General features: G+C 41.4%; 1 protein-coding gene across 1 annotated transcript in view; it reads left to right on the forward strand.

Moving 5' to 3' along the window:
* ALK (ALK receptor tyrosine kinase) overlaps positions 1–25,027 on the forward strand; it is a gene marked incomplete at both ends in the record, with an annotated part of 342,274 nt that overhangs the window by 277,530 nt on the left and 39,717 nt on the right. Inside the window, 3 exons of the mRNA XM_080340946.1 lie at positions 7,500–7,669; positions 19,073–19,167; positions 20,526–20,669. Coding sequence (XP_080197072.1) covers positions 7,500–7,669; positions 19,073–19,167; positions 20,526–20,669 — 409 coding nt within the window. The remainder of the gene's footprint in view (positions 1–7,499; positions 7,670–19,072; positions 19,168–20,525; positions 20,670–25,027) is intronic.

Raw genomic sequence — 25,027 nt, forward strand, 5'->3', positions numbered from 1 at the left:
GACTGACAACAAAAACAACTGAATAGTCTGAAAAAATGACTACTCACACCTTGGAGACTTGTGGGGTGGTCTAGTCCCAACACCTTCACTGCTGAGCCTCTGGGCAGCTGTTTGAGTCAGTGCTGACACTGGCACAGGGGCACTCCAGAGCCTGGGTGATCTTTGGTGTATGTGTTGCCATTAAGCACAGGACAAGCACAACCATTTATCTTTGTGCTTTCCCTGGCTTGGGTTTGGTCACCAGGAGCGTGCTGGGCTGTGCTCCCCTGACATTACCCATCCCCTGTGGGAGACTCCTCATTAACTCAGAAAGGGAAAAATCAGCCTGACCTACTCTGTACTGCCCCACATGTATCAAAAGATGAGATGAGGGTAAAAATGCATATGGGAGATACAGTAATAAACACAGCCTACACTTTCCCACACATGTTTGGGATTGGCCCCAATGTGCCTTGTGTTTTTTGTGTAGCTTTGTATTGAACTTTGCTCCTGTTTGTTTTGAGCAGCTTTATGTTTTCATTTTCTTGTTCTTCAGTGCTTTTGGCAGGTCAGAGCAGTTAGTTTGTGATGCTGCCCTTTGTTCTTGGTTCAGTTAGTTTTTCTCTTTCTTTCTGTTGTTTTATTAAATCTTGGCTAGAGCATCCTGGCTTCAAAGAATCTCTCTTGTTTGCAGTCCAGACAGTCCTTGTTATCTTTTTTGTGTTGCACATTCGGTAGAGTCCTTTGCCTGTTGACCCCACTAACTGTGTGTTTAAAATCTAATTTATGTGGAAGAGGGAAACTGTGGCACTTCTACTAAATCTTGGGGGAACGCGGGAAGTGGTACACGTAGTCCGTGAAAAGATGCTCAATTACCCCGAAGTAGCCAGAAAGGGGAGATGCAACAAAAAGCTCAGGAAATGCTTGAGTGACCAAACTGAGTCACAGTAATCAAGAGGGAAAACCTTTTAACCCACATGTAAAAGTTCGTTGGAAACAAAGCACATGAAATTGAGCATAGGGATGCACATAAAGTGCGAAGAATTAATACAAACAGTGGCCTGATTTAAAGGCAGAATTTATAGAGCTTGAGTAATAAAATGCGGCACTATTCACCCCTTCTCTTCACACTGTGATTCCCCTCCTCTGAGCGGGAATCAGTTGGTCTGCACAAGGCTGAGAGGGCAAAGAGGATCATGAAGTGGTTAGACATTTCCTCGTTTTGAAGAATAAATCCATATGTGTGTTGTTAGTAGCTGTACTCCTGTCTGGGAACCTGGGAAACCACATTGCAATTAAAATCCAAGGGAAGTGCTGTCATCTCGGACACCACCCATGGCAAATCTAAATTGCTTTGCCACAGCTGATACCCCTAGGTGCGCACAGTTTCAAGACTATGATGGCCACCTACTTCTCAGTACTTTGCAAAGGTGTCAGAAGAGCTGACACAAGTGTTGCAGATGTCCAGGGAGCGCTCACCTTCGTGTGGGAGCTGGAGACTCAGTTCTGGCCCCCCACATCTGGACAGCAAGGCAGTCCCACCCCCCTGAGCCCCAGCATTGTTGCTGTACAAGTGCCAAGTCACACACGTTGACTTGCTTTTCATTCCATTTTTCAGAGATGCTCCCTGCTGTCTGCAGCCTCAGGTTTTGAAGGATGCAGTGATGCCTGCAGATCATAAGAGTCATAACTGTGTCTTCTCAAAGTGTTTGGGCTTCTGTCATAAAAATAAAGAAACTGTGTCTAGGACTGCTGTGGTCTGTGGGGGCTTGGCACAGTGTGTACCTGCCTGGGCAGCAGTAGTTGTATCTGTCCTGTGAGGTTTTATTTGGTGGTGCATTGTGACTATTACTTCAATTTGAAAGTCATTGCAGAAACATGAACAGTCAGGAGACTGATTTTTAAAAAGGCTGTGCTTTGTTCGGCACAAGAGAATCTGAGATCGACCTTAGTGCCCTATTTGAGAAATAAAAGCCGTGCAAGCAGTTTTGGTGTAGGCTATAATAGAGAAGGAGAATGAAAACAGAGATGGCGTTGCCTGAATGGTGATGGACTTGAAATTAGCCTTAAATGTTATCGCATGCATCTCCAAGAAAGGTGACTCCTTTGCAAGAGGGACTACATTGTGATTGGGAACCAGATTATTTCATTGTTCTGCTAGATCCTGGGTCAAACATTTTAAAGGGTATAGGTCTGCTGAAAAACAATGAAAACAGATTCCTATGATAGTAAAAGAGCTTTGTGCCTTTGGCTGTGTTTAAAATAATGAAAATATTTTTCTGATACTATTTTGACATTTCAACTAGCTATTTCTTGAAAGCTACCATTACATTATGCAAGTAAGTACTAAACTGAGCCAGCCTTCTTTTAAGCCTGAAATTACTTTTCAAATGTAAACATATTCTCTCTGGAAAATAAATATAATAAGTTGGTATAAAACAGTATAGTTGAAGTTTGCCCTCTTGTTCGCGTTTATTGATATAAAGATGTTTTCATCCTCTGTGGTTATTAATTCCATTTTCTTTTCTATGCAAAAGTGTATTTTTTTAAAGCATGTAAATCAATAACATAAATAATTCGTTGAGTGCATTCTGAGCCCCATGCTGACACCTGCAGAGTGTATCTCTTTTTCTCCTCTATTCCTTAAGCTTTAAATAACTTAGAAGGATACATGGTAATAACATTGACTCACAAAATTTATGAGCGTGAAAAACGCAACATGGGTATGCAGCTAGCGCAGCCTTTCATGTGCTTTATTTTGCAGAATGTTGTTAGCATCCTTTTTTATTTTAAAGTGTTGTTTTTACAGTCTGTACAGCTTATTCACTGTTATCTGCCTGTGTAATTTCTGGCCTTCCTGGCTTCTGTGTTGGATTAGATGATCTATAATATCCAAAATTTCTTGAAGGCCCGGTCAGTCCACAGTACTCTGGCAGCAAAATTGTGCATGTTTTCTCTTTCTCTTTTGTCATCATCTCTATTTTGTTGTGTTGGTTTTTTTTTCCCTGAAATGTAGGCACTTTTATTAAGTTCATGATTTTATGAAAGTAGACATAAGTAGGAAATAATGTGAGAATAAATAGCATGAAAATCTGTTCATATAAAATACAAGCTTCTTTTGCCTGCCTAGGTTGTGTGCAACCATTTCTCATTTCTAGTAAGAAAAACAATATTGCCAATGTGATAAACTTCATGCCTCAAACATAGTTCATATTCATGGACAAAACTTACTGAGGCTTGGCAAAGGTGCCCACAGCTGTTGTCTAATTCTGTGTAAACTGTATTCCAACTTGCAGCTTCAGTTTCTATTCGACAATTAGGTGTTTTCCAAGCTTCTTTAATGTCTGACTTACATTTATCGAGTCAGCGCATTCACATCTGAAAACAACTTCCACTGTTTCCTGTCCCGTGAAGAAGACTCAATACAAGAGTTAAGTTTTTCGGAAAAAGTGTCTGTATTTCAGAATTCCACAGGTCCTGGTCAGAAAAATGTTGAGCAATTCCTTTAGGCAAGGATGATAGATGGGAGGAAACGACTGGGGGTATGAGAACTAAGTAATATGGGGTCTCACAAGATGTTAGCCTGTAATGCAGAGTTGGGGTGTGGGCAGCAAGAGAACCACCAGTGAGATCCAACTGCTGCAGGTCCTTGGGAGCAGGATGCCACTAGGCTCTTCTCCATCTTCTTAAAAATACCATACTCCAAGACATGTTTGAAGTGTGTTCTTCTTTTCCTCTTTCTTTTGGTTACTTGTGCTAAAGACAGATAACTAGCTTTTCCTGCCAGGTAGCACCATCGTGCTAAAAGCCCAGGGCATTGCCACCCAGAAAGGGAGGGAAAAGAAACAGCAACACTCTGGAGTGTCACTGAGGAATTTTTTATTTATGCTGCTGTGAATGTGTGTCATCGGTTCCCAGTCAGGCATCTAAGCACTGGTTTCATACTGGAGTGTTTCTGGCCATTTAAGTAGACTCTCAGGCATAAGCAGGCCTCAGCTTTACCCAGAAGGCTCTGAGTGTTTCTTTTCTTTTGTGCATAAGAAAGTAAAATACAAGTCTCAGTTCTCAGGTGTTCTTGAAATTATGCAGCTTGTGCTAGAAAATCTGCCCTCCTTGTTTTTCTTCGCCTCTCTACTAAACCTGCCAAGTCCTGTTGATACTGATAAGGATTAGGTTTTTGCTCTTTCTTGGGTGAAGTGGGTCTCCTGTTTGTCATTTCAGAAATTCCACAAAGTCAGAGGCTAAGGGGATTCTCAGAAGGCATCTTTCCAGATGGTATTTGCAGTATAGCGCATGTGGCTGTCTGACCCAAGTTTTGCCTCAGTATGCTGTGTATTTACCATGGGCTCTCTCTCCCTTCAATTTTCCCCAAATCAGTTTAGAGCGTTTCATTGAGTGTGTCACTGGGTTTGCATCTGAACAGCTAATTGCCAGCTATGGAGGGTTCTAAAACCAGAAGACAAGGTGGTGTTGAGCCCATGTCTACCTGCAATGCTTAATTAATTTCTCAGTGATGTTTCTAGCTTCTGAATATTGTCCTGCTGGTTTAACACAGAGGAAGATGTTTGATAATATAATGTTAGGGGTATGCCACCAACAGCCCAGATTCAGTTTTTTCCAACTGTGCCACTGCACTACTTACAGGCCGCGTGGTGTGTGTAGTACCATCTGCCACCACTGATGCCATGTTGTGTGGAATGAATGCCAGCCCCATTCGTAAGTCTTTACTATGGCATCCAGCTCATCATCTGCTCTGGTTCACTTCAGCAGGTGTGAAAAGACCTGGACTGCCCTGCTATGAAGCTCGGAACCATGGAAATCACAGCCAAAAATGCCCATTTGGACACAGTGCCAGTCGATTCACTCAGAGCCAGTTCATTAGACTCTGCATATTGTGCTTTGCCAACGAGCTGATCTCCCACATCTAATGCCAGCTATGTCTTTCCTTCAAACAGCTGACATGTGTGCAAAGGCATCCATTCCAACTCCTCAATTGCTTCAGCTTTTGCTCTAGTGTTACGTTAATAGCTATCAAAGGCTCACTCTTTTCTCACTCCTGACCATGCAGATGTTGGCTCTTACTGCCTGGCAGGTCTCCAGAAGAGACAGAGGTCTGAAAGCTCCTGCATAGTAGGAGCTTCACATCTTTACTTCTCAAATTTTGAACTGTCAAAATGGCACAGTGAAGTTGCTCCAGTTTACCTGTATGAGAAATTTCACATAGTGCATTACAGCAGAGTTGGTATTAGGATCCTTGAAGTGCCTCACATATGGGCTCTCAGTAAAAGGAGTTGCTTTAAACTGAGATGAGTGTTTTAAATGTCCACTGGCATTCCAAAGTTATTTAAAAAAAATAGCTTTTTTCTTGAGGGAAATTACTGAAGGGGATCTGAAAGTTATTCTAATGATATTTAAGGGCAAGAGCAATCTTCACTGTAATTTCAGTAGTCTCACTTTATGGAACCTTGAAAGTATAAAATGCCCAACAGGTTATTTAATCTTGATTGTCACCTGACACTAGGATCATGTATGCACTAAGAGGTAGGAGCAGCCACGCAGATATCAAGTTTGAAGGCATCAGCCTCCTACACCATAAACCTTTGTCAGCAGCCTCTTCCACTGGTGTTGATTCTGCTGAACGTGTGGGTGTGAACTCAGCCCTCCCGCAGCTGCCCCTCTGCCCATCACCTCATGTCAGGTCTGAAGCAGTTCTTTGCAGTCCTGCTCAACTCTGCTTTTTTTCTCTGGTGTCTGCGAGGTGAAAATCCTCATAGTTCATCCCATGGTTTCCACTGTACAACATTGTGGAAATGGACATGGGACTCCACAAGTCCTTTCCCAAACTTGGGGTGAGAGGGAGCTGGTAGTCAGACTTGAGCAGTGGCTTGTCCCAGAAGTGCTGTGGTCTGGTAGGCCCCACTGGTGGTTTGCTGGACTACTGAAAACCTACATGTCAGTCTTGAACATCCGTGGTCAAAAGGAGGTAATGCAATGGATTCAGAGACCCATACCTGCATATCAGTTTGTACACCTTATCAATGCTTGTGTCATATGCACTAGCAGTTCAGCACACTCAGGAGGGATTCCAGACAGGTGCAGTGAATTTTGGACTGGATAGAGAGAGGAACCACATCTAGATTTTTTGGTCTCTGTCATGGTCAAATTGAAAGTCACTGCTGTTTTTGCAGCTTTGCAAACAGGCAGGTGAACTGCACTGTTTACCTAAATTCAGTACTGATCATTAATATAATGGGTACTCAGAATTTTGTTTCATCTGCCTCAAAACTGTGAGCATAAACTAGGAATAAAAGCAAAATTTCTGTCCTTTTGACCCCTAAATCTGACTTATCTGCCAGGACAGACTTACGCCATGACACAGGAACAGCAAGGAAAATCTAGCAGTTATGTTTTATGTTGGGAAATGGATATGAATAGTCTATGCTATCCAAGCAAGGAAGTAAGTAATGTTATCAGATATCCCTGTGTAAAATGTAATCTTAATTTCTCCTGACTTAGGTGTTTGCTTTGAAGTATTACAAACCAGAGACTTATTTTTAACATGCATAGATGCTTGATACTGTGATGAACAGTTTCTTGTGTCCAAAAATCCATAATTAATGTGTCTTTAATAAACTAATTCCTTCAGCATTCTCACCTCTACTGGTTTTGAGATGAGACCCAGCTCCTGCGTGTAATATATATGTGTATTTTACTTATGCTCTTCATCAACAAAGACCTAGGTCGTCTTCTTCCCAAGAAAATTAGAAGACTATATTCATGTAACATGGATTCTGAGACTAGCCTGTAGAAGGGATTGTTTTTCTTTTAATACAATGAGGGAGAGACAGTCATAAAATGAGAAAACTACATGAAATAATTTTACATTTGGGAATAAATGCAAAGAAGTGAACTCAATTAGATTAAACTTGAGAAAAAATGTTAGAAATCCAGTTCCCTAAGGTATTTTAATTAATCAAAAACCTCATTGTTACTAAACTTTAATTGGAAAGTCTGTAGAAACTTGGAAAGAGGTAAGGAAAAGCTTGATTTTTGAAAAGAGTATCTGGGGGGTGAAGTTTTGATTACTGGTGATGCCTGCTTCTTGCAGCTATTCTCCTTGTGGTTTTGCTGCTGCAAGAATATAAGTTTATTGCTGAAAAAGAGGTAAGTCTTAACTTGAATCTTTTAGGTGGCATCTTAATTGAGTGTGATCTTTGTACTGCAGATAAGTATTAGCTTATACCTTTAAAACTGCAGACAAATATGTGAAAGCTAAAGCAGGTGTTTTGGGCTCAACTTTACCTAGAAAAAAGCCCAGTAGTTCCAACAGTAAATAGCATTACTAACTATTACAAGCTTCCATATCTATGGAGTTTTCTAAAATGTTTACCTGAACATAAGAGAGGGATAATCAACTTTTTGGTGACTGGAAAACAAAGAAATCAAAGAAGAGTTGGGAATTTTGTTAACTTTTGGATAATCTTTGTGACTTTTAATCTCATATGTTCTCTCCCTTCTAGCTACGAATGTCATGGCTCATCCATGGTGTCTTGCTGGGAAATATATCCCTGGTGCTGGTCGAGAACAAGACAGGAAAGGAACAGAGCCGGACGTTCTGGCACGTGGATAACAGCGAAGGTTTGGGAATATGGCAGTGGATGATCTTACCTCTCCCAGATATTCTGGATAGGTATGAGTCTCCTCATCATTCTCCTTCACGGTGATCAGTCATTCCATCACTAGCTACCTGGCAATGGAAATGGCCAGCAGTGCTCCTGGAAGTGGCTCCCACAGGGAGAAGAAGCGCTTTGTCCCCAGGAGGTATCTTCTGTTACAGGTGGAGAATAAGAATGACTGAGTAGTTAGAGCAAAGCACTCAATTTTAGAACTCCTGAGTGGTGGTCTTGGTTCACAAACTGGGTCTCTGAATAGTATACAGCAAGGGGCTTAAACCTTTGTGCCTCTGTTTCATTGACTGGAAATAATCATTCTCCTCACATACTGTTTCATGTAGTGTGTTTGATCCTCTTATGTGGCTTGCTAAAGTTGGATGTGAGCTGCACAGCTGATTACTTTTCTGGGTATCAAAGTCCCCAGTGTTGAGTGTGAGGATTAAAAGGATGGGAGAAAAACCTGCTGAAAATCAGGCAAGGATGTATCTATCTGAACACCTTTGTGTTAGCTGTAGCAGGAGGCTCAGCTTAATAAAAGTCTGTCTCAGTTACATCTGTATTCTGGCTTTAAGCACAAACGGTTTATCTGGTAGCATATGCTTAATCTGGTAGCATATGCTTATTTAAAGAGTGTTGTTTTAGCTGTTTCTTACAAGTCAGCTTTAAGGGAATACTCTGTTGTTCATTGTTTACTTTTTATGTGTGCTCTGGCCTCTGGTGTTTGTAGAGAAGACACAGACATACTTCACCTCCTGCTGCCCTGGCCCCTAGGCTGTAAGATTCATCTACAATCTGTGTCATGAGCACTAGTGTCCTTTGTCTTTTTGGAAATCTGTGCCCTAGAAATAATGGATTTCATTAAGGGATAGTTTGCCTTACAAGAAGTTTGAACAAACATTGTATGAATATGTCTTTTATCTTGCTGGCTCTTGGGGATGCACGTAGGCTGCAAATACAAGGACACTGCCAACGCTTTGGTCCTGAATGCATAATTAATATTGTGCGTCAAAGATTTAAAAAATACCAGCATTAGGCTTATTGTGCAGCCGCTGCTGAAACACCATTTGTAAAAATACCTGGTAGCTTCATTCCCATTCAGTGTTTCCTTTGAAGAATGGTATATTTTGTCATTATTATTTATGTGATTTATTTTCTAATGTTGCCAGCGGAATGTTTTGTACCTGAATTATTCTGTATTCTTATACTATTGCTTTCCTTTAAATTCTCTGTGGTTGCACAGTCGGGCAGAGACTACTTTGATCTTAGAAGCCAGGCTAGCAGGTTCATGTAGAATCACAAATTCAAGTGATACATGGGAGGTTAAGTCATAAGCAAGGAAATCTTTGAACTTTTGGTGTCTCCTGAAAAGTTTTGTCCTTATTTATTCACAGAAAGTGCACTATTTTAATGAATTTTATATGAGGTTGATTTAGTTGAAACCAGTCCTTCCTGGGAAGGAATACATCTCCCATGAGATTTGGAAATACTTCAGGAGTCTTTTTCATCATCTTGGAACCCGTTTCTTAGGAAATATGGACTGATGTACAGATTAAGAACGAACTCCATAGACGTGTACACCAAAATGGTACGGGGGAGACTGCAGTATATATACTTTGGAGATAAATGGCAGTTTTATTGAACTGTAAGAAGTGTTTAATTGATGTGAACGCAATGCTGGTGCAGCTGAAAGCTTGCTGTGTCTGTCTTTTTCTAATTGGTTCCTGTGTCAGTAGCTGTGAGGGTCTGCGTTAGAAGAAGCATGATATTGCAGATATTCCTACAGAAGGGGCTAAACTTTACATCACCCCGCAGAAGTAAAGCTCTTGAACGAAGCACACCAGTATGCCAGTTCCACAAATAATTAAAGCACATTCCATTGTAATTGGGAAGCTGGATGAAAAGTGTTATTAATAACAAGATAATATGCTCTAAAACTGCTCAAAAGCATGCATGTTCAAAAGCTGCTTAGCCATAATTTCCATGTTTGGCTTATAGCACTTCAAAGAATCATTAGGAAGACTTCCAAGAAATTAGATCAGCTCTATCTTTAGAAACAGACATTTCTTAAATGTTTTATGTCCCCTGGGCTGTTCGGGGAAATTATGTTTTGGCAGAAAATCACAGCTAGAACATTTCAGGTGATTTGGCAGTAACGGCAAGTAGGGAGGAGTATGACAAAGATGCTAAATTGGGACTGAGGGATGTTAGATTTCTAGCACTGCCTTATCCCGGGCAACCCGGAATACATTCCTCATTTCCAAGAGTGTGATGAGGAGAGGATTGTCTTCTTTCCTCCCATCTGATCCTTAGGAAAGCATCCAGTTGCAATGTCACCCTGTGTGAGGTCTTTCCTTTCCTGCGTGGCCTTTAAAGAGGCTGAAGTCCTGGCTTCTTACATCTTTCCAAAGTTAGCTATCCTTCCTCATCTTGAGAGTTTGCTCATGTGGTGTGGAGGTTAATGTAACCCCGTTCCAAATGCTTGGTGTCCTCTGTGTGTGGTGGAGGAAGGGCGAAAGGCCTGGTGAAGGATGTGCCACCAAAGCAGCCACCACCAATGAAGCCAGTTGTGGGCAAGAGCTTCTTGAGCTGCTAGATGAATAGATTGTGCCTACCAGAGGCAAAAGGCAAAGTCTCCAGAGGTGCTGTATTTTAACTTGCCACTTAAATACACTCAGCATGAACTAACAATCCTCATTTGGCCCCCATGGAGTCACCTGCCCCTCCCTGAAGGACACATTATCTGCAAATCAGATAATCAGCAGAGATTAGTGAAAGCCAGGGAACTGGTAATTTTTGCATACTGGAATTTACACATTAATACAGTGCTAAAGTGATTGGGTTGAAAGTAGTGTAGAAAACTGTGTTATTGTAAAATTGTTTTATTAGATGGAAGTTACCATTTGTTTTCCAGAGATGAGTCTGTTGAGAATTGTTCTTTTTCACATTCACAGAAATACAAGTAGGAGACAGTCTTGAAAGCTCTATTGTAGTTGGTAGTTTGGGCTTGCTGTTTTTACATATTTGATTTTAGTTAGTAAGTAAATGTGAGTTTAAATTTTAATAATGATATAGTCATGGGAATGTGACAGCAGGAGCAAACAGAAGCCTCATGTAATTGAAGATGAGTGATTTGTGTAGCTAATAATTAGACATTTTGTTAATTTAACAGGATGATTAAGGTATATCGCATAGATAAATTACAAGCATATGTAACAAAGTGATTCTCTAGAGCTGGCTGTAGGCTGATGCTTATTGCCACTGGCCCACCTAACAACTGTTTTGCCAGACAGTGTAAAAGGTGGAAAAGGATTAGCTCTAACAGGCTGAAGCCTGGCTGGAAACAATTACTTTAAGAAACAAATACTATTTATCTTGATTTCTGCTCTCTTGGAGAAGCTGAGGCCAGCCACATGGAGTGACGTGTAGACTAAATGTTCCGTGGGTCCATTTACCACCTGGCTGGAGTTGCCTTGAAGTGGACTTCACATGAGCCAGCCCAGCCCAGCTGTGGTCTTTTAAGTACTATATTCTCTAGTCAACCTGTATATTTCTTTAAAGATTTCCCTGTAACTTCTGTTGAGAGGAACTTTTTAACAAATGGCAACTATTAATAGCAACCTTCCCAACCTCAGTGCAGTCTTCTGATATAAAAAATATTGTACAGAAGTAAAAAAGGAATGTAAATGTGTCTACTGGTTAGAAAGGCTTCCTTGGCCTCCTTCATCCTTAAGTTTATTTTTTTGGCATTACAAAGGCTAAATTTGTAGCGAGTCTTAAGTAACAACAGCCAGACGGAAGGACAACTGAGAGAAGGAGTTTACTTGAGGCCACTAGAAACTACATTTTTGGTCATAAGCAGTGGCACCATTTGCCTTCTCACTGATAGCAGACTATACTCTGTGTCCTTTTAGCAGGGCAATACCTTCAGAAAGTGAAAAACAATTTTCTTTTGGTGTCATTGTGGTCAGAGAGCTTAAAAATTATTTTCTTGCTGATGATCTTCTTAACACAGACTGAGGAATTTTACTATGTTGGAAGAGAAAAATGTGACTTACTAGGTGGGTAGTATGGATGTGACTTTCCTGAGGAAGAATGCAAAAATGTCTACAAACTTAAGTTGGCAACATTTTGCACCCAGAGACGTCTTTGTCTCCTGTTAGTCCATAACTTTCATCCCATTCTACTGTGAAGAAACAGAGACCCTTGATACAAGCAAGAATCACAGAATGTTGGGGATTGGAAGGGACCTCGAAAGATCATCCAGTCCAATCCCCCTGCCAGAGCAGGAACACCCAGATGAGGTTACACAGGAAGGTGTCCAGGCGGGTTTTGAATGTCTCCAGAGAAGGAGACTCCACAAGCCCCCTGGGCAGCCTGTTCCAGTGTCTGGCACCCTCACTGAGAAGAAGTTTCTTTTCATATTTAAGCGGAACCTCCTGTGTCCCAGTTTGAGCCCATTACCCCTTGTCCTATCATTGGTTGTCACTGAGAAGAGCCTGGCTCCATCCTCGTGGCACTCACCCTTTACATATTTATAAACATTAATGAGGTCACCCCTCAGTCTCCTCCAAGCTAAAGAGCCCCAGCTCCCTCAGCCTTTCCTCATAAGGGAGATGCTCCACTCCCTTCATCATCTTTGTTGCCCAGTGCTGGACTCTCTCCAGCAGTTCCCTGTCCTTCTGGAACTGAGGGGCCCAGAACTGGACACAATATTCCAGATGTGGTCTCACCAGGGCAGAGTAGAGGGGAAGGAGAACCTCTCTTGACCTACTAACCACGCCCCTTCTAATACACCCCAGGATGCCATTGGCCTTCCTGGCCACAAGGGCACAGTGCTGGCTCATGGTCATCCTGCTGTCCACCAGGACCCCCAGGTCCCTTTCCCCTATGCTGCTCTCTAACAGGTCATTCCTCAACTTAAACTGGAACCTGGGGTTGTTCCTGCCCAGATGCAAGACTCTACACTTTCCCTTGTTATATTTCATTAATTTTTCCCCGCCCAACTCTCCAGCCTGTCCAGGTCTCTGGATGGCAGCACAGCCTTCTGGTGTGTCAGCCACTCCTCCCAGCTTGGTGTAATCATCAAACTTGCTGACAGTGCACTCTAGTCCCTCATTCAAGTCATTGATGAATATATTGAATAGTACTGGTCCCAGTACTGACCCCTGAGGCACTCCACTAGATACAGGCCTCCAACTGGACTCTGCCCATTGATCACAACTCTCTGGCTTCTGTCCTTCAGTTACCACATTACCACAGATGCATTCATTGGTCACATCCACACCTAGCTCTCTTTATTCTTTGTTCTTATATCCATCCAACAAACGTAGCCTCTGTTGCTCCAATGTGGTCCCACATTACTTTGTTAAAAACAGAGTGAGACTTTAATGTCCCCATTGATGCTCTTCTGCCCTGTATTGTTAGCTATGTCTGCTTCTGTCCTGCTTTTGAAATAAGAGTTATTCTGCTGATGGCTGACGACTGTTCTTTTCATCTGAAAAAAGAGGCTTTGGTGACAGTGTGTGCAGAGTATCTGTGACAGTTTTTGTACGTGTATATATTCGGTACGGTTGCCTTTAATAACACTTTTTTAAATCTCTGCCTTTATTATTGGCTATTAAGTAACTTCCTGCATGACAATTCTGTCCCTATAACTGAGTTTGGTTAAGATGCTTGTATTTCTCCAAATAATCTCATTCCACCTTAGTATATCTTTTATCCCAAATAGTAAGTATTCCTTTGTGAAGTGAGCTAACAATGCATCATTTGTAACAGAGAAGTTAATGGGAATCTGAATGTAATAAGGGTTAGTGACCTGAAACTTCTCCATTCTGTAAGTACCTCGATCTCAAGCAGGTTCAGCTGTAATTATTTTAGCTAGGTAGAGAGAGAAATCACTTCCATCAGAGGCGAAACATTACAAGATATGAAATGGGATTTGTACGTATAGGCATGCTGTGATCGTGTCACTGTGTGGAGGATTCAGTACAAAGGAGATTAACATTCAGTCTTGGTTAATAATCCCTATCTTTATGATAAAAAGAAAAAAAAATAGTGATTATGAGCTTTTCTAAAATAATGGCATGAAGACAGCTGCCTGAGTCTGCCTAATGGAAACATGAAATGTCTGTGTGAGCCAGGGACAATATTTAGGTGGAATTTGGCGTTGTTACTGAAGGGAGGGAGCTGCAAAATTTGCACAAAGTCGACTTTCTGAGGTCTTCAATTCAAGGAGAATGTTTTTTATTTCCTTCCAAACAGAAGAGGACATAATATACCCTACAGCTAACATTTCTGTGTGATGAAGACTTAAGAATAGGTGACATAAGCAAAACAGTTTGTCCTCACGGAGGTTATACCAACATAGCTATAGAAGTATTTTCATATTTTTAGCTCTGTATTTCCCTATGTAAATAAGCCCCAGATATTTTGGGAGGGAGCCAATCTTCTGTTAGGATCAAGGAAAAAAAAAAAAAAAGAAGTGAGCAAAAAGAACCAATTGAACAGAAAATCCTGGATGATGTGATGAAGATCAAATGCTGACCACGCTGAAATAAAAAGCAAGATTTAAAGATCCTGTGGAATGGAGAAGATTACAGCCCAAAAGCTCTGATGTTATCCTGTTTCTGTCAGCTTTAACTGAGTTGGAATATGCTTGGTCCTACCTTTCGTGGAACTGCTCATCTAGATTCAGATTTCACGGTCTGGGCCAAAGAAACAAACCAGAAAGCTTACTTGTTATGCTTTTGGTGCCATTTCTAATCTGTGACTGAAATATTTAATCAGTAGTCACCTCTGAGTGGTTTTTGAATTTATGTAAAACTTGTATCCTTCAGACAGCCTCGCTGAGGTTCCCCAAGGGAGAGATCTGAATTAGGTTTTTTTTGTCCACCTGGTACAGCAATTCCCATCTGCCTCAAAGAGATCTGAAAAAAGAACCCAGAAGGCCTTTGTATGAGTTGTATTCAAAGCTCAGCTGACACTCTGCGGGGTGTAACTTGCACTTCCCAGTTATCATACATCTAAGGAACATTTTTTCTAGCTGTACTCCTGGGGTCAAGTAGGACAAAAGAAGAGACAGATAAGAAGTAATTTCCACCAGTCCTCACATAACGTTTTTTTTTTCTAATATCGAAGCCATTGAAGACTTTTGTAGCAGCCATGTTTTCGTTCCTATGAAGAAATCTAACTTAGAAACACGGATTTATCTGAAGAGGAGTTGGGTTCCATGTGAGGAAGTTGCTGGGATTTATTAAGCAACAAAGTCACAACAAACTTGCCAGGACTAATCTTGCTGCTCCTGTGTAATTTCCTTCAGGAATGCCCTTTCATGGCCATTCACCACATCATCTGTGTTCGCAGTGTGTCTTTACAGTGCTGTTGACCAGTACCTGTGCTGTACAGGTGCCCCTCGAAGTACTGGATGTGCAGTCATCGTACCCCACTTTGATCTGTGCAAAAATGTCAGTGAGATGTTGTCACCTCCACTGTTAGAGTCACTGCAATAACATACACTTCTGGTGTGTCCATATCAGCTTTCACCAAAGTCAAAGGGAGTCATTTCTTTGATTTCACAGATCAGACAGAAAGAAAAAAAAGGGGGCGGGGGGGTGGGGGGGAGGGAGCAAGGGAATGAGATTGCCTGTGAGGTTTTTTCCATTTCACTGATGTGTGACATTTCCATCTTCAGTTTTGATTAAGTTTCTCTTAATTAGCCCATTAAGCTAAAACCACCAAAGCTAGTGATTGAAATGTTGGTTAACTGATGAACTTGTTTCAATGGAACCTGAAAGACATCATATTTCTAAATTAATAGTGGCATTAAACTGGAGAAGAGAAAAAGATGAACTATTTGTTGCAGAAGTGCTGGTCTCAAGAGAAGATTTATACAGAAACTTCATTCATGTTAGAAAAAAAAAATCACATTAATAGACAACCAGAGCAGCACTGATGGTCCTAACAGTGTTTGGCATTCACATGATTTTTCTATTTTGGAGGCATTTCTGTCATTTTTTTTCATCCCCAGTGAACTTCAGAAAACTTCTGAAGTGTTCTGGTCCCAGTGCTCCTGCAGGTGAGATCAGCATGGCTGTCACTTCACTTGAATGAACTGCAAATAAAAAATGCAACCTATTGTGTTCTTATATGGGCACGTTAGATGGCACTCCCTTCAATGACAGAAATACTGGTTTATATCATGCCTTTCTCTTCTTAGGGGCTGAACATTTGATAATTCTTGTAAGAACAACCCTTTGTTGTCTGAAAAGGCATGACATGCACAGCGCACCAAAGGATAACACCTCGGGGCACGAAGCTTAAGTTCTGCAGAGGAAACTGCCTAAAGCTATTTTCAGATGTATTTAGTTGCCAGGTACAAAGAAAAGCACACAGTAGTCTTTGCAGAAGTGTCTGTCTCTTCTTTTATGCAACCTGAGCTAAGGACTGCAGAAGTGGAGGGTAGACACATCTAAGAACTGCTTATTTGTCTTTTTCATTCATTTCCCAGCCTCAGCTTAGCACCTTACAAACATAAGTACACATCAAAATGTCCACATCTCCAAGCGGCATTTGGTGTGCACCCCCAGGAAACAGGCTGAAGATTAAATGCATCAGAGACTCAGTTCCAGTGGTCCCTTCCATGCAGCGCCAATGTTCACTGTGTGCAGGGCACTGATTTGCAGACACAGCCAACTGAAAGACATGTAGCTGAATCCATTTCCACCTTATCTCTTCCTTGGGGTTTCAGCAACACACAACAGAGAGGGAGAAGCTTCTGCTGAGCTGTAGCCTGTAGTTTACAGCCCAAGGTAGGTCCTAGTTCTCCATCACATACCGGACTGTGATCTGTGGTGGTTCAGGACCTGTTTCAGGTAAGGTTCAGTCATCACTGCTGCTGCCGCAGTAACTTAGAGGGAGAAGTAGATCAGAGCCCCCTTTGTCTGTCCAGCAGCTGTTGTTTAAGATTCACATGGCATGTCTGGAACTGAACAGCTTATGTTTATGCTAGAGCTTGTAATTCCATTTGGAGTGTTGTGAGATGTCAGCCATGGAGCAAGTAGAGGTAGGAGGCAGGGGGAATAAGTACTTTGAAGCCAGTTTAACATCCAATGATTTTATGTTCCTTCCGGTTCTCCTTCTAGACATACCCACAGAGGGTTTCAGGTATACCAGCTAAGAACTGTGGGGATTCTGGCAACATCAGACAGTACCTGCACTTTGTATGGATTGGAAAGTCAAAACATACACTTCTGTGGTCTCCAGATTTGTTTGGATGGAGACGCTACCTTTTGAGCTAATAATGATGCATCATTTAGCAAAGAAAATTATGTCATGCTCTTTGGAGTTTCATTTAATGCTAGGAATACTCTTCCTTCGCTATATCCACTGTTCTTTGTGTCAATCACCTGCTTTTTTGTAGCAGTTGCTCATGTCTTTAGAGTATGTAAAATCCATTTTAAAAAAGTCTCTCCAAATGTCCAATGCATATCTCCAAGAAGTAAGACATTTCAGTATTGAAGCATTATTGTTTCACTTTACAGAAATAAAGGAGCAACGTAGTTACTATATCAACTCTTTTCTGTTGTGAACAGACGGTGCTGTGTTCTCAACCTTTTTGCACCCTTCAGGGATTGCTAGGATCTTTTTTCTGTTTGAAGCTTTTGCTTTGGTCGGGTCAGCTTTTCTCACTGTGTCCCCATCTGTAGCTTAAAAAGAACATCAGTTGCAGAAGAAGACAACACTTCAATATAGGTATCCCCAAAAGGCACAGATATCCCTGGGGTCTGTTTTAGCTTATGCCAAACCTCACTGTCATCACTGGTGGTGAAAGCTGCACTGTATTTCAGAACAACATGGAAGAATATTGTGTTTGTTGACAGAGTCAGGTGGATGAAGTAGTAAAAACCCTCATTGAAACACATCCTGTCCCAAAGTAAATATACATATAAGCAGAGAAGACTGACTTGAATTTTGTTTGGGGGGGATTGGTTTGCTGGTAAAGGAGAGGTAGCTTTTAAAAATGATAGGAGACAACAAGACTAATGTAAGAATACTGGTAGCAGACAAAAAGCTAAGAGAAAATATTTTAGACCCATTACTATGCATAAAGGGCTAGAGTCTGCGAGAAGAAAAAAGTCTGCTGGTGTTTGAATTCTTACTGCAGTGAAGGTATGGGATTTCTACAGCCTTTCTAAATAAATAAGACTGCTCCCCAAAAATACCTTTTTCTGTCACCAGTTTCTGGTCCAAACTGGAACACCTGCAAGAATTCACATTCATGGCTCATATGTAGAAGAGCAGAAACTATCAGCCACAGATCCACAGTAAAGTGACCCATGAATGGCTTAACTTCTGGTGGTGCAAAACATCAAGATACAACAGAGAATGAGGTTTAAGTAATATTTCGTGTTCTCTGCAGCTTGTTCTACAACATATGATAGTTTCATGTTTTTATAGTCTTGGTGCAACTTCTCAGCATCTTATCTCATTTCTAGGCCACAGTTGACTGCTTTTAGAAATTGTTCTCTTTCCTAAGCAGAGTATTATGATTTTATGTGGTAGATAGGAATCGGGAGAACATGAACTTGCTAAGCTAAGAGAAAATCTAAATCCATGAGTGCACTAAATTAATGCATGGTCAATATAGTATTAGATTAGAAGTGTTTGATTGTGGGTTATTTTTGCTCTTCCTGTTGACTTGTTATATCACTGAGGGTGCATTTACAGTGATCTTTTTTCTGGTCATGTACAAGCAGCAGAACTTCCTGGCAAAGGCCAGCTGAGAGTCTGGAAGTGATTTAAGGCAAATTTGCTCAGCTTCTACGAGGAGATAATGAGTTCTGCTCCTCCTATGGACTACCCGGTGTCAGGTCCTCCCTTTTGTGGCTACCAGGACTATCAGCCTTTGCCTCATAGACAGTGGATCCACACCAAATACTTTCTCAGTTGATTTCAGCCTTTGATTGCCAGTTCCTTTTAGAAACTCCAAATGATTTCATGAGCCCCAATCTAGTTATTTTTATTAACACTTTAGAGTGTAAATCACTTGTGAAAATAAAATCATTTAGATGTCTGTTTTGTAGGTTGCTTGGTTGGTTTTTTGTTTGTTTTTTTTCCCAGAAGCTAGGGGACTTTATTTTCTAGCCTGGCACCCACACCCACACACATGCTTACACTTGCTTCAGGCTGTATGCCTCTGAAGGGAAGATGGGCTGTATTCATTTTCAGTCTACCTACACTCATGTACAGCTCCCTTCCTCAAATCACCTTGCTTGTTAAGGATGAGGATACTTTCTCTGTCAATTTAGTATTTTTTTATATGAAAAGTTTTTTGCTCCATTCTAAAACAGCTTTAATTGTGAAGAGTTTTGAGTTTCATCTCTTTTAACAGAGTTTAATCCCTGTTCTTCCAATCTGTGCAGGTTTTGGTTTCAGATCATCGCTTCATGGGAAGAAGGATCTGATGCTGTTATTGCTTTTGACAATGTCTCCCTTAGTCTGGACTGTTATTTAACAAGTAAGTTTTCCTTTTATCTGCAAGTGACTTGTCTTTTATTTGCCATGTAATTGAAATTTTGAAAGGGGCTGGAACTGTGGGGAAGGGATTTGGCGTTGTTATCTTCAAAAGACTCTTGAAATGTAAAGGCATGTTTCAGAAATAACTGTGCTTAGCTGGAGGAGGCCATTCAGATGCAGACCTGATTTGTGGAGCCGACCAGTGAATGGGTTCTGAGCTTGGCAGTAAATGGGTTGTAAGACATATGGTGTGGGAGCATCAGCTTCCAGCTGAGACAGTAGCATCGCCTCTCCACCCAGGCTGATGCGGAAGCCAGTCTGTGATTATAGAGTTCCACATGACCAGGTCTGCTGTGTGACAGTTATCAAAATGAATGACAGTTGGACTCTGGCTGGGGGAAGACTGGCATCCTGTGATTGACACTAACTTTCCAATAACATTGGGCACAATACGCCAGTTAAATTAGAACAAGCTTATTTTCTTTGGACTGACATGCATTTAAGTCTGAATCAGAAACTAGGATCTTCAATCTCTCCTACTCTTGGGAAAAATTTGGATTCTGATCCAGACTGTGTGACTGACTGGCCTCTAGAATATGCCCAGTCTGTACCTCAGCTGCCAGATTTCACCCCATTTAGATTTTTATTGAACATTTGTGTCTGGCTCATCTTTCACAGTCTCATGCATAGTGAATTGGTTAATTTGTAAATGTGTTCAATGATCTGTCAGTCTGTACCTCAGACCAACAGCTTACACGAGGATTGGAGGATTGCTGCTCTGAACATATGAAACTTCTACGTTGCGTTGAGCGCTAGAACTTGCCTTCTTTCATCTCCTAGGCTTGACGCTACAACCTGTGTTCAGATTGGAAACATCTAAGCCACATCCTCATCCAACAGCAGTCAGAATGTTTCCTCTGCTTTGTGTTAGTTAATTTGCACTGGCTGGGGCTGTGAGTCTTTCCATTTATGCAGTGATACCCCTTGGTTTCTGTACATAAGTACAATGTACCTCAGGTTCCAGCATTGTAAAGAGGTCTTAAGATTAGGCTTTTTTACTGGATAAAAGAAACTTTCTAGCAGTTTCTAAAGATTGTGTTCTGTATTTCTGCTTTGTGTCTTCATTCGCTTGCTATTTTTCACACCACTCATTCTTGTTTATTTTTCTTTTGTCACAGTTCCCATAACAGCAATGGAAAGACAATCTGCCCTTTCCTTTTAATAGTGTTATATCCTGTGGCTGCAGGCACTTGTTCTCAGCGGAGAAGCCTCCAGTCCTTAATTTAGCTTCAGTTTTGGATTACGCACTGACTCAGCCACCCCTCGTGATAAACCAGTCTGTGGCTTCTTGTTTTCCAGTTAGTGGAGAGAAGACACCTCGAGGTACCACTCCAGACTCAAGCAATTTACTCACCAGCAGAGGCAGCCAGAAGAAGTTTGGATGGGAACAAAAGCTTCTGGGAAATCTCCAGCTCAACACTGCCCCCATTTCTGGTCCAGCAGGTAACTGTCTGGTCTGAGAAGCATTTTCAGACAGCAGAGATTTGCAGCTAGTGCAGATTTCAGTTAGATGGGGCTAAATGCAATATGATTCCTTTTCTCTTTTTTAACCAAAGCCTTTGTTTGGAGCTTTTTGCAAGTCCCTTACAAACATACCAAAACAAGCTGTAGAAAGCAATTACCTTTAGCTTTTAGCTGTACCTTGGATTTTGATTGCAAGCTGGTGAAAGAAAGAACCAGAGGGAGCCTCTTCTTCAAGTGAAAAGTGCTTTTAAACTGCAAGAAAGGTTTGTTTGGTGTTGTGGTCATTTAAAAATAGGCAGGAATCAAAGTCAAATGTCCAAATCTGCTGAGTCCAGCATGTGATAACCTGAACACCCATCTCTAGTTAATATAGGCTTGGTTTGAAATAACACAGTTTTGCTTTTTCAGTAACATTTTCATTGCCCATTTGAAAGAGTACAGTATTGGACTTTGTTTTAAAACATGATTTTTAATTAGATAGAAATGTCAGTCATATATGGTCAATGTTATTTCATTTTTCCTTGTCCCCTAAGCTCCCCTTTCCAGCTTAACTGCAGTGGCATGGGCCCAACAGATGCAAGAGTTCCATTTCCTCCCTTTCAGATCACTGTTTCCCAAATGTTTGTCTCTTCTCTCTCCCATGCTTGCCACACATTCAAAATATCTCTTTTGAGCCCTACGTTTCTATTTAAATGTGCTTCCTTTCCTTCCCTCTTCCTTGCCAGCTTTTCTTCCTGGTTTGAATCAGGTGTCCACAACATCCAGCCTATCTCGGGGAGCAGGGCTGACCATGGAAATGAGGGGCGATTACACACGAGATGAGCACTTGCTATAACTACCACCCTCAGCACTCTGTGCAGCTGTTTCTTCTCACTTAGGGCTAGGTGGTTACCTGCCAATTTGAAATATCAGCCCTTTTAAGGTAGAGCTGTGGTTGGTATATTCCTCCATAAGCCCAGGGGTTTCTTCCTACTGTCTCCTTCCCACTCCTCCATCTTGGAAAGACTTCTTTGAGTCAGTTCTGTTCATGTTTCACTTCGCTACCTGCAGCATCCTGTTGAAAGGCGTGAACTAATGACATAAGCTCTGATAGCAACAGCAGTCTGGTCAGTGTGGTCAAAAGCTCCACACAGTTTTCAAAGCCTGCCTGAAAAGCTGGGTGTATTAGCCCACTGCATGCTGCTGCAGCAGGGTTGCTGCTGGTACCTGAATTCTCTTGTGAAATGAGCTCTGACAGTGGAGGCCAAGAGTTGCCATCAAGTGGAGTTTGTTGATATTTTATATACCGAGCATCATACAGCAAGAGAAGTGCAGGAGCACTGTCAGGAGTCTTGGAAGAATGAGACAGAGGGAATGAGCCTGTATGAGGGGATGCTGGGCTGGGTGGGCATGTACTTTAGCTATGAAGGTTGTGTCTAGCTCTGTTGCAGATGTTCTGTATGAGCTTGGGCTGGTCACAAAGGTGTGATTTCCAAAAAGACCCTTACATCCTCTTTGCAGATCCTTTGCAGTCTTCCATTCAGTATCTGTGTCTCCCTTCCCTGCCTGTAAGTGGAAGCCCCTTTTAAGTGTTTTCAGTATTGCTCTTGGGTCAGTGATGTTGTGGCAGGATGCATACACAGGTGTAGATTATGGACTTCTGACTGACTTCCCTTAACAGTATTAGTGCTTAGGTGGTGATGTAGTTCCCCAAGGTAGCTGCACATTTCCTTTCAGGGTACCTACTGGTTTAGTAACACAAAAGCTATTAGGTCAGGTTCTGATTAGAGAAGGGCCTGAAGTTTGGATGCAAAGTTAATGTAAAGTGGCTGTGTGGGTGATAGGCTAGAAATAGGCTGTAGGTTTCTTTGAGAATTTTGGTACTTCCTACTTTTCACTAGACCTGAAATAATGGAACATCATCTAGCTTTTCTGCTCCCTGTCCTATCTGAGGAATGCAATTTAAAGAAAAGCTTGGATAGTAGAAATAATGGGAATCAAATTGCATGGGAGTAGAAGGTCACTGAGGTATTTTGAGCAATTCAAATAATTTGTTATGACCTTGGGGTGAAAATTCAAGGCAATTCCTGTGGTATCTAAGACAACTTGTCTGGTTTCTGGGCTTGGCCCTTGGTCCTGTTCATGTTCTGTCTAAAATTGTCTCCAGCCTCTGAGGTTTGAAATCACTCCTGTAGTAACTTTCTACTCTTTGTGCCCCCAGTGTAGACAGAGCAAAAATCAGAAAAACTAAGCTGCAGCTTCTTGCAGTGGGAAGTCATTGCATTTCTATGGGTCTCTACAGCACAGAATCACCTTTTTCCTTTGTGTTACTGGGTCCCTGCTCTCAGTAAACACTGCAGATGTTTGGTCTGTGGGCTACGCATTTTTCCCAGCCTTAATCTTGTTTCTTTCTGCATCCTGTAATGCATTTGAGAAACCTCAGGCCGAGTCTGTCAAGGCCTTTGCTTCGATCGCCACATATTTACTTTTGTGTGGGTGAACCAACAACATCAGTGCCGTCCTGAAGTCCCAAAGTCTGCATTGACCAATATGAGCTCATCCAAAAGTAATTACAGCTAATGTGATCTTTGGCTTGCGTGATGGATCGTAGGCTATAATATTTCCTTCTTAAGAAATCCTATTAAAACAAAGAACTTTGTTCCTATAGCTGAGGAGACAACAGGATAACAAAATGCTCTCCCCAAGTCCTCAAGCCAGCTCAGCCTACACAGCAGGAAGTACAATTTGAAAGGCAGGTACCACTTCATTTACATGACAGTAAATCCAAAGAAGCTCCATTACTTCCAAGGGCCTCAATTTGCTCCTTTGTAACTGAGAACAACCTCATACATGCACCTGCTAGCTTTGCTTGGAAATGCATTTTCAGCAAAATCGATAGTCATCACCACCAGCCTTCCTGTCCACTCTGTTCTTAGGCCCTGTATCCAGTGAATTACTTCTTCAGCCTTGCCATTTCTTACCATGGCTTCGTGTGCCTCTGGGAAATGTATACTGAAGGTTCAAAAGACGTAACGCAGCCACGCTGTGAAAGAGCCTAAAGCTTCCAGAAATCTGTTAACCACTGTCACGTGTCACACATGGAAAAGACCCAACATTGCTACAACTAATGTGGTGGTGGTGCTCTATCAAGTTTCTTGACGATGACCAGAACCAACACAGAAAAATTCCTGTAGGTTTCAAGTCACACCATTAACTTGCAGTGCAAGTTGGCCATTAGGTAGATGATCACCAAGCAATGCAAATGCTTTCCTTTTCAATTAATTAATGACGTGATATTGCTGACATGCCAGCTTCTTGCTGAAAGGTTGCAGGTGAAATTTGACTCAGAAAGAAGCCTGTAAAAAAGTTGTAAGAAAACCTGTGTATACCAGAAGGTTGAAACGTTATGTGGAACTAGGATTTTTGATTGAAATGGTTAAATCTGTGCACTGTTTATTTTTATGTAAACCAAGCTTACTTTGGCTTTGTTTTTTAAATTTATTAGGTATTAGTGTAAGTAAAACAGAAAGCTGCTCAAACCATAGCATTTCTCTACAGGGAGTTTAACTACCAATTAAAAAGCCAATTTATATCAAACTAATGCAATTTCCTTCTATAGACAAGGCCAGAATATGGGAAATTCAGGCAAATAAAGATACAGTGAGCAATAATGAGGAATTCTAGGTAAACAAATTACTATCATGGAAACTGGAGAAGACAAAATAGGATTCTCAGTAGGCAAAAGGAGATAACAAGACACAGAGCAATCAAGCTTTAATTAAACATTTCTGGTGCTTCTGAATAGGCTGCAAATGCCATGAGGATAGCCTCTCTTTTGATGTTTCAGCTTCTCATCTATCCCACTGATAACTTACTCATGTCAGGGCACACAGAACAAAAATGGTGTGTTGTGAAATGTACAAAAATATTAACCTTTTTTCCCCCTCAAGTCTTGCGTTATTTTGTCTCATCTGATCTGTGTATCCACCAGCCATTGTGTGACCGTGGTTTCTTGCATGGAAACTGTCATCAAATCGTTTTCTCATCCAGACTGGATTGCTGTTTTTCTTCAGCTCCAGTCTCTTCTTCCTTGCAATACTTAGTCTTGCACAGATTTTGTCTTTTGCATCAGGGAGAGTCCTCTTATGAGTACTCACATAGCTGTTTCTCGGAAGAACTCTGAGTCACGTTAGTTAATCAGATGAAAGAGCCGAAAGGAACAGCGGAGTGAGTATTAAGTAAAAGTAAATTACATTTAGTTGCTCTTTGTGGGCAATTATACTAACTGAACTGTTGGCATAATGTAATAAAGGTATCTGCAGAATTGTATTTTTGTATTAAGCATCAATTAACACAGT

Source organism: Nesoenas mayeri, assembly GCF_963082525.1.
Source record: "Nesoenas mayeri genome assembly, chromosome: 3".
NCBI lineage: Eukaryota > Metazoa > Chordata > Aves > Columbiformes > Columbidae > Nesoenas > Nesoenas mayeri.